Raw genomic sequence first — 15552 nt, forward strand, 5'->3', positions numbered from 1 at the left:
ATAACTAAGAAACTTTAAAATGACCAAAATACCCTTAGAACAAAAAAAATTGACCAAATGACACTAAAACTTAAAAAAAAGACCAAAATTACCGTAAAACCTAAAAAATGACCAAAATAACAATGAAGCCTAGCAAATGACCAAGATACCCCTAGGACAAAAAAAATGACCATATGACCTTGAAACTTAGAAATTGACCGAAATGACCTTGAAATCTAGAAATTGACTAAAATGACCTTGTAACCTAAAAAGTGACAAAAATATCCTTAGGACCTAAAAAATGACTTTAATACACTTGAAAATTAAAAATTTACCAAAATACCCTCGAAACCAAGAAAATGACCAAAATACCCCCAAAACCCTCTAATTTTACTGGAATACCGTTAGAACCTAAAAAAAAAAAAAAATAATAAAAATAAAAAAAAAATAAAAATAAAATCAAAATACCCTTAGAACCTTAAAAATGACCGAAATGGTCTTAAAACCTAAAAAATGATCGAAATGGTCTTAAAATCTAAAAAAATGACCGAAATACTCTTAGAACCTAAAAAATGACTAAAAGACCCTTGAAATTTAATAATGACCAAAATACCCCCTAAAACCTTTATTTGCATGACCAAATTGACAACAAAAATTTTATATAACCACTCTACTTGCTTCCCCCCCCCCCCCCCCCCTAAAAGTCTCGGTGGAACTTATAAAATTCTCTTTTGTCATTATGTTGTTGTATTTTGCTGTATACTTATTGAAATTTAAAAGATGATAAATTATCTAAAAAAACCTAATGGGGACTAACATGACTAACAATATGGTAAAAAAAATTATTAATGAGTAGCTTAAGATGCTACGCGACCTCTCCAAGTAACTCTTCGGAATAGGTGGTTCAAATTGTCATTGTTCTTCAATTTTAGTAAAACTCATGATAGTGATCTCCTATGAGTTTCAAAATATCAAGAATGACTAAAATAGCCTAATTAACATATAGAAATGACTAAAATTACCCCACAAAATTTTGAAAAGTACCTAAATATCCATGAAACCTCAAAATAACTAAAATATCTATAAAACATTAAAAATTGAAAATGACTAAAATAGATTTTTAAACTTCCAAAATTAATATAAAGAAGCACTTTAAAATGAACAAAATAGCTTTAAAACACCACAAATGACTTACACATCCTTGACACTTTTAAAATGATTAAAACACTTACAAACTTTGAAAATTACCATAATGCATCAAAATCAATAAATTTGGTTGTGTTAGGCTGATATTTTGTTTGTTTGTTTGATTTTTTTTTTTTTTTTTTTAAATGATTGCAAGGATAGCATCATATTTTTCAGTGAAACAAATTGTTCCTTAGTCACATTGGTATCATGAAGGCGTCATATTGGATGATAACAACGTTCCAAATAAAAATACCAATGTCTACTAAGCAAGTGTGTCTATAATTTGATAGTCTTAGACAAAATTTCCCCTAGTCCTACCTTTTTTTAATTAATGCTTACTAAGGAATTTATCATCTTAACGTCCCCTAGTATTCCCATGCTATAGAATTTATCATCTTAACTGCCTAAGAATAGTAAATCCCATGATTTAAATGTCATTTATGCATGCATCGTTTAGATGTGTAAACTAATATATTTAGGTCAATTACATAATTCAGATACAACATATAGCTAAGATTGCATACATCATATGTCTGTTTGGTTTTCCATAGTTTCTGGTAGCTTATTGTATATATATTTTTTATCAAAAGACATAGTTTTGATAGCTTATATTAAATATGCGAATTAGTTGGATGCTACTACCCCCACCCACAGACTGGAGTGAGAGAAAGATAGACACAGAATTACACAAAGAAGATATCAACTTGGGAGAAGAAAAAAAACAACTTTTTAAAGCATTGATTTAAAGTATCTCTACTTACTAAAAAATGATGCTATGAACTTATTTATAATAATTAAACAAATAGATTAAAAAATCTATTAGCCTGATGGATGCTAAATTGCAATAGTATTTACAATATTCATCTTATGAAAGAAAGTTTTCATCCCAGCTTTAATCAAGGCTTGCACAAGCTATTAGTTCAAAGAAAGAGGGGGGGGGGGGGGGGGGGGGGGGGGGGGGGGGGGGGGGGGAGGAGCACTCCCTTCTTGCAACTTTATCAATTACAAGTCTTTCATCATTTGCAACTGCTCTCTCCAGACCCAATATGACCATAAGCACTGCTTATCTTCTTGTCAGCAATATGACAAAGCCAAGTCCTTTAGCACCACTTCATTGCATTAACTCCCAATGGATTGTCCTTGCTCTATTTCATAGAATGGTATTATTAAATTAGAACTGAAGGAGGAAAATATCAAGGAGGTGATAACAACATTATGAATCAAAATAAAATAGTTTAATTATAATTACTAAAAGGAAAGTTCTAGCATCAAGATCCCAGATGGGGATTCTCATAGACAAGTAAGATGAGAGAAGTTTAGCATTACAACCTGCAAACCAAATAAGAGAAAGGACAGGTATTTCAACACTATAAACAGAAGGAAGCCATCTTATCGGAAATTTCTCTCTTGCCACTCTTTGAAGTTTGAACTTTGATGCCAAAGGAAAAATTGATATTTGTTTAATGTATTAGTTTCAAACACCTTCAGATAATTTTTAAAATTTATATTCAAATCTTATCAATATATGCTCTATTTCTTAAAAAAAAAAAAAAAAAAAAAAACTGTACTGCAAAGGCACCAACTAATGCTTACTAAAAAAAAAAAAACCTACTGGAGTTCATCATCTCTCTATTAATTACAAAGATAATTGATACAAGCCTATAAATCTATAATATTCCATCTTCATTGGGGTTGGAGACTTTGGAATAAAATATACATGATATCATTGTTAAAACTCTCTTATCAAAATTTAGAACTATAAATCAGATTCTTCATAACTACCTAAGAGAAACAAAGGATGACACCCATAAATTATAAGGAAATGAGCATGTAATGGAAACTAAGTTCTTTCTCCAAGCTTAACTTGTGCCAAATTGCTTACAATCCGACAATTTCATGCACACTACTCTTTTTACTAGTAATAAAATGACCAAAAAAAAAAAAAAATGTTGTAATGGAAGTACAAACCTGAAATCAATGAAATACTAAAAAAGCTTCCCTTTGGTTAAGAACATTATCAACACGGTATTTTTTCAAGCTCTCACCTCCTATTTCTCCTTCAATCTCATCTCATCATCTGATTTCACCGTTCCCAAATCCTACTGATGCAATGTAATAAGGTTCCCAATACCTGAAAACAATTCAATTTTTCGGACAACAGCAAAAAAAAAAAAAAAAAAAAAAAAAGGCAAGATAAATAAAATTTCAATTATAAAGAGTCAGACTAACTAATTTTTGGCACTTCTGAATTTTGTGAAAGAGAGGTCAAGCTACACGTTATGAATTACCAATTGACAACTATATGATGTATCCACCTAAAGAGAGCAACCCTTTAGCATTGTAATTCTCATAAAAAAGAAAGAGGACCTGTATTGTTTAAATATAGCAATATGAGCTGTCTAATACAGAGGACCTGAGAGGTCCAACCTATATTGTTTAAATAGCAATATGAGCTATCTAATACATACCTTTAGTCATAGGTGCTTAGCTAAAAAGAGCAGGAACTAAATTAGCCAAGGTTACTCTTACAATACACTTCATAAAATTCTGTTAAACAAGATAGAGTGCAATGTTCAACATAGTTTATAGCCATAAACTTTAATGTAGTAAGCTACGCAAAGCTTACTGTCAAATAAGCACACGGAGAAGTTCTATATGTCAAAAATAGTGTTTTTGAATGCCATAGGACATGCTACTGAAAAAGGCAAGCAAAAACATTATAATACTTCCCTCACATAAAAGAAATTCAAAAACTAATACATCCCTCCCTTGAATTGGATCCTTATTTTTTGTGAGTAGGAAGTGAAGGGAATTAGCCAATTTAGAGAGCAGCCTGGTGCATTTCTCAATCTAACAAATTACCCTCAAGACTGCACAACATGCATAAAAAATAGCTTAACGTCACTTCAAAGTTTGTAACAGACAATTTCACAAATATCTCCTATGCATTCCAAAAATTAGTATTAAAATAAAATATATTTATGTATCTAATGTATATAGATCAATGCTAAGATTATACACACACCAAAGTTAAACTAAAATCAGGAATTGAGAGCTTCACAACAAGTGCACAAAATTCTACAAAACAACATTACTTTGCTTTTACAAATAATTTTTTTGAAAACTCAACAATAAAAATTTAAATAAAAGGAATGTGTAGAGCTAATAATCAACATGTCCACTAGTAGGTTAAATAATAATTAACTATATAATTACATGAATGACTTAATGAAATAATCAAGTAGCTTCTAGGCATAAAACAAAGCCAAACGATAATTTTGTAAAAAACAAAAACAAAAACAAAAGAGAATCCCTTACTAGTTAAGAAAAACTTACTAGTTAAGAATTGCTCCTAATTTTCCTGTAAATTTTCTTTTTCATTCTTGGTTATCTTGCCTAATTAAAATTAAAATACAAATCATCCATCTAGTGCTTTGACCTCAGAGTACTAAATGAAAAGAAAAGAAAATTTTAGTATGTATCTTTCAAGTTCTATAATATACTAGTCGCAGACCCGCGCATTGCGCGAGATAATCTTTTTTTAGGGTGATTTTATTAAATATATTTGGGGTAATAAGTAATAACACTCTCCCCATTCTGTTTATATTAATAACAAAATATTTTAACTTTATTTAAGAATCTGTTTATAAATGTTTAACCATGTTTAGTAAAGACATTACTCATAATTTTAGAATTAAAATGCAAATTTATAAAATACCAAAACATTTGAAATGACAAATCTCTCCATAACTCATTGGTAAAAGAAAAGGAAAATACATCATTTAATATTTTGAAATACACTTTAATTTAAAATTTTAAAATAAGAGAATTTAATTTTAAAATTAAGGTTAATTTTGGAACCTACCTTAAGCACTTGCAAGTTAGTACACAATATTTTAATATTAATTTAACAAAGTTTGGTCAAACAAATGTAAAGGATGAAAATATTTTTTTCTTTCAAGTTTGAGGTAGAGTGTCATTTCTTCAAACCTCAAGAAAGAGGAATGTAATTACCTCTATATTATTATTATTGTTGTTGTTGTTGTTGTTGTTGTTTCTGTTATTAATAATTGATTTTTCATTTTCTTCTAAGTTAATAAAAACCTTACATATACCTTTTTATTTATTTATAGAATATACATTTTTTTAACCTTTACATATCTTTTTTTTAATGTCAATCTTTACATATACCTTAAGTAAACTCTATATATTCCACTTCTTTAGATGTGCAAAATCATAGACTACTACTTCATAATGATAGTAGCTAATTAGTTTTATCACTTTTTTTCATAATTTCATTTATAACTTTTTTTACTATTATCATAATTTCATTTCTTATGTAATTTCTATTATTACATGAGAACATCTCCTTTTAGTTATGAATTAGAGTTTGATTAGTTTTAAGTTTAAATATATTGCTATGATTGTGTTTAATTATTGATTATTGATTCAATTTTTTAAGTGAATTTAATAGTTGATTTTATTGCACTGTAAAGTTTTTAATGTTCTTCATATTGGTTATATTTATTTTTTATTTTTACTTCTCCTTACAACCTCTTTGTTTTCCAATTAATAGTTACTAATTGACATTTGATTTTTTTTTCTTTACCATCTCTCTCTCTCTCTCTCCATAGGCAACCTATTGTTTTCCAAAACTTGATGATTATTTTATTGCATTAAATATGCATTGTAGTTTTTTTTTTTTTTTTTTTTCATTTAATTTTGCTACCCTTAAGTTAGTATATCCATAACTATTAGTTTCTTTATATTATATTTGGTTTGATATCCTCATTATATTATTATTTTTTTTTTAATTTAGTGTTTCCCAATTGGCATTTGTTTTGTATTATATTTTTTCTTTGATGTATTGGGTTTGAGAATGAGTGTGTCCCTAGTATTACTCCACTTTATGAGGACACTTTTATTTATTGAATTTAAGTAAAATTTTAAAATTTTAATTTTTTTTAAATAAAAAAAGGAGAGAAATTAAAATATAAATAATTTAATGATATGGAAGATGTGGGGAGACGAATAGTGATATTAAGGTAGAAGGTAGTGGGGAGATGAAAAGATAAAGGTAAGGAAAAAGCTTGGACAAAGTGTAGATGAAAAAAAAAAAAAGAGTACAATTTTTTAAGGATAATTTTATTGATTCAAATTTAAATAAAATATTCCATGTTTAATTATTAAATAAATAAATAAATATATATATATATATAGATGTGATTGAATTTAACTGTTGAATAACATAAGATGAGAAGAAAAAAAAGTAAAAATAAAATATATAACAATAAATACCAATAAAGAGAACAATTGCACATAAAAGATTTTTATTCTTTCTTATAACTCTAATTAAGATTGATGGTTTTTTTTTTTTAATATGTGTTTTAGTATTGTGTTTTTTTAATTTCCCATTAGAAAGTCTTTTCTTTCCCTTTTATAATTTTCATTGAATTTTGGTTTGGATTAATACTTAGTTGTTCTTGGAAATAGGAATTTGAATATGCCTACCAATTTTTTGACTAATAAATTATTATAAAATCTATTTTTTATTTCTTTAGTTTTATTTTAATTTTGGTTAAGTCAACCTTGTAATTTTGTGATGATTTTTTATTATTACGGTAATTTCCTTATTCCATAAGAGATGAGTTGTATATTAAGCAAATGTAACACACTACAACAAAGTTAGAAGAATATGGTTCACCTTAAAAAATATCAATGAAATACACAAAAAAAAAATATTAAAATGATATCCACCCCAAATGTTTTCCTATAATGACAAGCTTTATCCATTAACCTCTAAGAAATGCAATGCAATGACCAAAGGATATGCCCCTTTAATATATTGTCTCTAATCAAATAAACAAAGGCTCTTGTCCCCTTTAGGTACAGATTTATATGGAATTCAATTGTTTTCAATTTCTTCTTTCCTTTGTAAGAAAGAACCATCAACCTTAACTAACCAAAAAAAAAAAAAAACCATCAACATTAATTAGAGTTATAAGAATGAACAAAAATAGGATAACATTTAACAATTAAAGAGAAAAAAAAACAATTTAAAAAACAAATCTAAATGGCATTAACCAATGTGGAGTTTTAATGAACTCTTGGTCTACCTAGAATATAATAGAGAAAATAAAAATGAGACTAATACTAATTCTAGGAAACATATATAGAGAAATAGAAATAAGGATGCTAATTAAAGAACATTGGCAATACCATCAATCCCGTTTAAAGCTTAATCATAGCTCCACTAATTTGCTGACTTTCAACTTTTGGCTAGTATATATTCAGGCGTTCTCCAATGCCATAAAATTCCTTATTGTCTGGTTTTACTTGAATTCCGGACTACCCAATCAAATTAAGGAGAAAATAAGAATAATGATTCTAGTGTAGAAAAAAAAATCCCAAAGATTAGTAATTTGGCATAAATAGAAGAATGTATAAAAAATTCATCAAAAAATTGAGAGAGAAAGAGAGAGAACCTTTTTTTGAATTCTGGCAAACTACCGGATTAAATTAAGTGAGAAAATGAGCATAATGATTCTAGTGTAGAAAAAAAAAAAGAAAAAAAAAAAAAGAAAGGATTCCCAAAGATTAGTAATTTGGCATAAATAGAAGAATGTATAAAAAAATTCATCGAAAAATTGAGAGAGAGAGAGAACCTCTTTTTTGTGAGAGAAAGCCATGCATAGAATGGAATAGATAGTTACAAATTTATAGTAAGAGAATGTGAATAAGAAGAGACAAAATAAAGGAAGATGAAGAGAAAGAAGAAGAAAATATTTATGTGGAGGGTAGTGGGGAGATGAAAAGAATAAGAATAATATTTATGTAGAAGGTAGTGGGGAGATGAAAAGATAAGGGTGGAGAAAGTGTGGAAAAAGTGTAAATATTAAAATAAAATAAAAAGTAAATGTTAAAAACAATTATAGGAAAATTGGAAAGAAAATGATAATGAGGTGGACGATGATGTGGCTCAACTGGAGCGTAGTAACAATAAATGCTACGCTTCAGCTTTTAGATATATATAGATTTGTGTATCAACTCGTTGGACTAAGCACAAAATATTACTAATGACATTAGAAATGTTCTCAACAACATTTGCCCAGGGATCCTGCTCTCTTTATTTCATATGAACAAATTTTCAAGAAATAAAATAAGCATCTGTTGATATGAAGATATGAATATGATACAACTCAATTTACCTAGTGAGACAGTCATAAAGAAAACCTTGCATTAAGTAAGCACTAGCATCAAAAGTAGCAGTCCGTTTTACCCTAGTTAGCCATCCGAAAATGCTATTGACTGATTCAATATGTCAATATAAAATTACAGGATGTTTAAAAAAATTTCGTTATTTTCTTCTACAATCTCTTAAAAAAAAATTGATAAATCAGAAAATTTTATTAGCATAGACACCAAAAACAACCTGAGATGCTATTCTCAAAACAAGACAAATAGCAAGCAAAAGTACAAAAAAAACAAATTCTGTACTAGCCAAAATGCAACACAAAATCTCTCAAACTTTAAAACTAGAAAACACTCAAAATTTGATTCCAAGATGCTGCAACAGCTACAGAATCACAGCTTAGATGTACATCACATAGAAAAGAAATGAAATAGAAACAAAGAAATAGCAACTCTATACCCGTGTCCTCCCTAGGGCATAAAAGAAAAAATTTATTTCTTTATAAAAACCTTCCAACTTGAATACACAGGTGTTGCCTTTTTCCTCTACTAACCAATAAAATAAAAAAATAAAATAAAATAAAATTTCAACACCACACTAACAAGAGCCCATACCCCCCAATGAGCAGAACAAACACAGAGCCATAACAACAAGTTTTGGAAAAACTAAATCCCTAAGAAGCATTTCAACAAATACTTTATGTGCCACTTATAAGAAAGAACAAAATTGGTACCTCACCAGCGCAAAAGTGTGCCAACGTTACAGTGAAATGAAATTTAAGAGCGAAATTCCAAAATTCTTTCAAGGGGAACAAAACAATGATAGAGAAATTAGGGATTTGCTTGATACTTACCTTAAACAAAATCAAAACAATTTGATCCTTTAAGAAACCCTCAACGGTGAGTAAATGAGGGACGCCGATGGGGTGAAGTGAAGAAATTGGCGGACATGGGAGAAGAAGCAATCTAAGTTTTTTTAAGGGAAGGAGCACACGAGAGAGAGAGAGAGAGGATATGAAGTTGAGAGAGACCCACTTGTTTTTCGTTTATGTTTCTGGCTTTTACATACTGACCTAGATTACCGGTAACAGGTTTCAAACTAAGAGGGAATTTGCAGAGTAACAATGTAAGGGGGTTCTATATAGTAAGTTAGCCAACGTTTGAAAGGATTATGAAAAATAGCATCTCGAGTTTTAGAAACTCGAGATCTAAATAAAAATCGAGTTTTAGAAACTCGCTTTGCACTTGCTGTGCACTTGCTGACTTGGCTTAAAATGTCCATATAGATCTCGAGTCTTAAAGACTCGATTTCTACATAGCAAAAACCGAGTCTTTAAGACTCGATATTTAATTAAAATATGCGTAGAACTCGAGTCTTATAGACTCAAGTTTTGCTGAGAAAAATTTTAAACACACATTCTACAAAATTTTATAAACACAGATACACTCAACCTCACTAACTCTCACCCATACACTCAGCCTCACTAACTCTCAGTCACCCATAACTCTCACACCACATTGCCTCTCACTCTCTCTCACCACATTGCCTTTCTCACTACTCTTCCCTCTCAACAAATTCATATCTCAGGTAAGGGTTTTTTTATTTGATTGTCATTGTAGTTGGGTATTAGTTGTCTATGGGTGTGGGTTAAAGAGTTTGACTATTTATTTTGTAGATAGTTAACATAACTTAGTTAAGATACCAATATTGTGAATTATAGAACTTTGTTTTGTTAGTGTTAATTTTTTGAGTATTTATTTGCATGGTTTTTGTTATCAAAATTTTATTCATCATTTCTAGGTTCTTATTTTTATCATGATCTTACAAGTTTTTTGACTTTATTCATCATTGTTTTGGGTATGAAATGGGTAGTGAATGAATGTAATGAATAGGTATGAAATGGGTATGTAATGAAATGAGTGACTTACTCCCTTCCAATGAATTAAAATGAAATAAGTATGTAATTCATGCCCTTTGAATGTGTAATGAAATGGCTTTTCTGTATTGGGTATGAAATGGATATGTAATTAGATAAAATGTTGTATACTTTTACAAGGATTTTGGCTTTTTGTTTTTTTTTTGGTTGTATTGGGTATGGAATGGGTAGTCTCAGCATGACGGAAAAATGATTTGGGTATGAAATGTGTAATGAAATTCATACCCTTTGAATGAATTGGAATTTGTACTTTTGACTAGATAAAATATTTTTTAACTAACATAGTAACTTGACTCTAACAGGTTCACAATGCCTGAAATTGATATAATCCTATACCACGGTGGTTCGCTTAAGAATGCCAATGCAAACAAGGGATTGCCATTTGAAGGGCCGGGTATAAAGTTGTATTATACCTAAATTGATCGTAGGTTGAAGACCCTTGATGAATTGAAGATGATAGTTATGGAAGAATTGTGTGTGAATCCTGTTGTACACAACATACAAATTACTTATTGTATGCCACATGAAGTCCTGAAGAACCGGATTAATTACAAGTATATGGCGATAGAAACAGACAAACATGTAAAGATGATGTTTGACAAGTTGGAAAGAATATCTAAAGTAAATGGTATTAAGTTATACATACAGTTGGAGTCATGTGCAGAAGTTGGTATCGAGGAAATCCAACAAACAACCACAAGTTTACAGGTTACAGTTCCGGATGCTGAATATGAGTATTCTACACATGTAGAGCATGATGATGTTCATGCCGATGATGATGATGATGATGATGACGATGATGAGGATGAGAATGAGGATGACGATGATGACGACGACTATGTTGATGAGACTATTGCCATTAACGGTGAAGATTTTGTCGATAGAGATGAGTTTGAAGAGAGGATTGAACGAGGGGACTTTGAGAGGGACATTGATGATGATGAGACATTGGATGGTAGTAAACCTGATGAGACAATGTAATTAGTGTCCAAAAATTACGGACACAATCCCTGCCTACGCACCTCTTGCCTTGTCATTTTCTGCAAATATTTGGGAAAATATGGTTGATCCTTCACATATTGAGATTCCATTTGTGTCTACTTGGAGAGAAGGGATGAATTTGTGTAAAGGGTTGACTTTTGCCAATAAAGTGGAGGTGCAGCGTGTATTAACAATTTGTGCCCTCAAGGAAATCAAACATTTTATGATCAATAGGTCGACGAAGAAAAAACTTTGTGCGAAATGCATGGATGAGTCATGCAAGTGGTATGTCTGTGCAGTCATGAAGCCTAATCTCCACGGACTATGGATGGTCACCGTGTATATGGGTCCTTACACGTGTATACCAATTGGGGTGCGAAATGATGTTAGAATGATGACTTATAATTTTATTGCATTAGACATCTTTTAGAAGTTATGTGAGGATCACACTATCACAATTAAGCATCTCATATCTATGATAGAGTCGAAATATCAGAGCCATAAGCCTTCTTACTACAAGGTATGGGATGCGAAACTAAAGACGATTGGGAAGATGTTTGGGAATTGGGAAGGGTCTTACCAAAGGTTGCAAAAGTTGCTAATGGCGTATATTGATCAGGATCCGACTACCTAGGTGTTCTATCGTACCACACCCATCGGTGAAGATGACATCATATTTTTGCATTATGTGTTTTGGTCTTTCGGTCCAAGTATTGACGGATTCAAATATTGCAAGCCAGTTATCAATATTGATAAGACCCATCTGTATGGTAAATATTAGGGAAAGTTGTTGGTCGCAATGGCAACTAACGCTAACAATAAGGTATTCCCTCTCGCCTTTGCTGTTGTGGATTATGAGTCAGGGTCCAATTGGAGGTGGTTTTTACAATGCCTCAGAGATACAATTGGCCACGTGATACCTAACGTATGCATTTGCATAATTTTTGATCGACATCTCGGTATCAAAAACGCCATTGCAAACTGGCCTAGAGGGGATGATGGAAGAACACGGGTATTTTATAGATATTGCCTTCGACATGTTGCTAGCAACTTCAACACACATTTTCAGAACTCGACTTTAAAGTCAGCAGCGTTGAAAGTGGGATATGCTACTTAGGTAGTTAAATTTGATACCATAATGGAGTCCATTAAGCAGGTGGAAATTGAGGCCATTAAGAATAAGAAGAAGGTGACGGGGAAGGATGGCAAGGAAAAGAATCAAGATTATCTTCCATACACATACCTAATGAGTGAGTCTATGGATATGTGGACCCAGTCACATGATGGTGGGAGACGTTTTGGGGCAATGACAACCAATATATCAGAGTGCTTCAATGGTGTACTGAAAGGTGCACGGGGCCTTCCTATTGCCGCAATGATTGAGTTCACTTGGTCCAAATTTGTTGAATATTTCCACGACCAGCACAAAGAATACCATTATGAGTTGTCAGAGGGTAAGAAATGGAGTAAATATGCCTTCTCCATGTGGGACAAAAATAAGCGTAAATCTAGAAAACACTATCTCAAGGCTTTAGCAATGAACATATGATATATCATGTAGTTACTTCATTCAATATGTGTAGCACAGGAGGGGGAAACCACAATTATGATGTTCGGTTACGGGAAAGAACATGCAGTTGTAGGAAATGGAAAAACATAGGGATCCCGTGTTCACATGCAATTAGAGTATGTGATGCGCTAAATATTGATTCGAACACATATATTCACCCATGTTATGGTTTGGACTATGCCCTTAACACTTATGAGCATGCATTTGCGGTTCCTAAGTCACAATCATTGTGGAGGGATCCCACGGGGCCAAAGTGGTTGCCTAATCTAGCATTGTTGTAGGCCAAAGGTCGACCAGTGAAGTCAAGAATAAGGAATGAGATGGATGGAGTGAGGACTAAGGATCGAGAACCGGGATGGCGGAGGGAGGACACAGATTTGATAGAGAATCAACCCAAGCAGACATGTGGACTATGTCATGCTTCTGGGCATAACAGCAGAAAATGTCCGCAGTCCCGTGGCGCTTCCACAAGTAGTCATGTTCCACACTAGATAGGTAGATGGCAAACAGTTATGCATCAATTAAATAATTGCTGTTCATTCTATGTTTACCTAATGTTTACTATCTTGTCTCCTAACGTGATTAGTCTACCTTTTTCAGGCATGCTTCCATGGACGACGTTTTTGTTGTGTGGACCACTGATCTTAGGAAAAGTGACTACGTTGTATTGGCATAATTAACTTTTTAGTTTTTGTTGAATGTACTTGTAATTCTCTATCCAATGTACCTCTATGAAGATTGTGATTTGAGTAGTATGGTTAGAACTGCAAATTAAGTGTGGTTGGGCATGTTTAGAATGTTGATATATTGAGAATGCCTTTTGCTGTGATGTAAGTGCATTTACATTGTAAAACAATGTTTATGCAGAGAGCGTAACAATTTCTATAGTTTGGTGCCTATTGAGAACGCCTTTTGATGTAATTTAAGTGCATTTACATTCTCAGCTTTTGAAAGGAACATAATTTAATCATTTTCTTTCAAAAGATACAAGCTTCCAAAATTACCCTCTTTATATAGACCTCAATATTGGAGGTTGTTTGGTAGCAATTCTAAAGAATTTATTTAAAAGTAAACCTTTTTTTTTAATAAATGTTTTTAAAACAAAAATGTGTTTAGAAAAATTTATTATTATTAATTTTTTTTTTTTGAGATAAGCAAAACCAAAAAAACTTGTTTGGTAAAAAAGCCTCTAAAAAAATATTATTGGTGCACAACCAGCAATAATCCAATACAGTACAACCATCCATGGTGAAGCATAACCCTACAAACCAGCAACACCTCCTCAAAGTTGCCATCACAATCCACCCATAAGAGCCACCATCCACAGTGGTACACAACCCCCCAATCCCACAAAAACCAATTGGTAAACCCTAAAATCCCACCTCCATCAATGTCACCAACCTCTTGCTTTTTACAGTATGTTAGTCACAGTAATATATAACAAACACATTGCTGTGAGATCAATAATTAGAGAGCTAACAGATGTAGTTGTGTATCTAATTCAGATGCATTGCTAGGAAGCTATCTATGTCACCAATAGCTTCAAATACATTTTCACCATGTAACCCCATTTCTTAGAGTGGTAAAAATCCTTCAGGCTCTAAATTTCTAATTCACAAAATTAAACTAGCTTCACTATAGTTCCCAAAAGCATCAAATTCACTGAATATTAAATGTAATGCCTACCTATAAAAATGCTAGATTATGAGAATAAAGACAACAATTCCACCAACCACCACAAACATCAATGCATTGGCAGATCTGAAACAACATCATTTCCAACATATCAACCAAAAAAAAAAAAAAAAAAAAAAAAAAACAACAACAACAACAACACACACACACACTTTAACAATACCCTCTTGCAGCACAACCCAAAAACAAAAATCAATTGAAACATGCTATGCTTTTCTTCAAGTTTCATGATAGCTAATTATTCATTTCATATTAAAAATAAATACCACCTTGTGCATCCATGAATCTCAACAAGGTGACACCATTAAACAAGATAGTTGTGGGAGGCTATTAGATCCTATTACTATGCCATAAACAAGGCAGTTAACAAACCTCTTTTTCAAGGTTCACCAATTTTCCGTTTTTTAACCCTCATGTAATGTTTAGGCGGAGGAGGAGGCTACGGGGCATCATCCTTAGGCTCATCATCGTGCTGCAAAGACATTAGATGCATACAATCAATATTTGGTGTAATGATAAGAATAAAGTGAACTACAAAATATATCATTACATTGTAATTAATGTTATCATACCATAGAGCTACCTTGGTGTCCTATTTTGTGTCCACCTGTCACATAAGTGGGTGCTCTTCTAGTGCATTGCGGTCTACCTCGTGGGGGTGAGGGCTGATGAGGGGGATGCTCGTCTGGTACATCAGTATGTGGCTGTAGAGTGTCAATCCCAACCGGAGGTCCTAGAGGGTCGGATGAGGATGAGGTAGGTGGGTAATGATGCTTTGTGTAAAGGCCAGAAGTGGGTGCACTGGAGCTGGTGGGTGGGTTTGAGGGTGTCTCGGGGAGAATAGGAGGGGTCAAATGTTGATCAATACCGAGGTCAAACCTGGGTTGCGAAGGTGGGGTGGGTGAAGGGACCTCGGGCTAAGGAGATGCATCTACCATGGGTGGAGGGACCTTGGACTGAGGAGATGCATCTGGGATGGGTGGAGGGACCTCGGGCTGAGGAGATGCATCT

General features: G+C 32.2%; 1 protein-coding gene and 1 long non-coding RNA gene across 4 annotated transcripts; one reads left to right on the forward strand and one right to left on the reverse strand.

The window, feature by feature from the left end:
* Nucleotides 1-1935: 1935 nt before the first annotated feature.
* Nucleotides 1936-9505, reverse strand: LOC126713861 (uncharacterized). Of its 3 annotated transcripts, none has more exons than XR_007651467.1 (3): nucleotides 9213-9472; nucleotides 3136-3298; nucleotides 1936-2312 (listed from the first exon to the last, which is right to left on the reverse strand). It is a non-coding gene; the product is annotated as an uncharacterized LOC126713861 (long non-coding RNA). The 3 variants fall into 3 exon arrangements; XR_007651466.1 differs by having other exon boundaries at nucleotides 3213-3298; nucleotides 9213-9468; XR_007651465.1 differs by lacking the exon at nucleotides 3136-3298 and having other exon boundaries at nucleotides 9213-9505.
* Nucleotides 9506-10757: 1252 nt separating this feature from the next.
* Nucleotides 10758-11276, forward strand: LOC126700011 (uncharacterized). The gene has a single exon (XM_050397991.1). It carries the CDS (start codon nucleotides 10758-10760, stop codon nucleotides 11274-11276), a length of 519 nt encoding a protein of 172 aa, XP_050253948.1.
* Nucleotides 11277-15552: the final 4276 nt, after the last annotated feature.

The sequence above is a fragment of the Quercus robur genome, chromosome 2 (genome assembly GCF_932294415.1).
Source record: "Quercus robur chromosome 2, dhQueRobu3.1, whole genome shotgun sequence".
NCBI classification, from domain to species: domain Eukaryota; kingdom Viridiplantae; phylum Streptophyta; class Magnoliopsida; order Fagales; family Fagaceae; genus Quercus; species Quercus robur.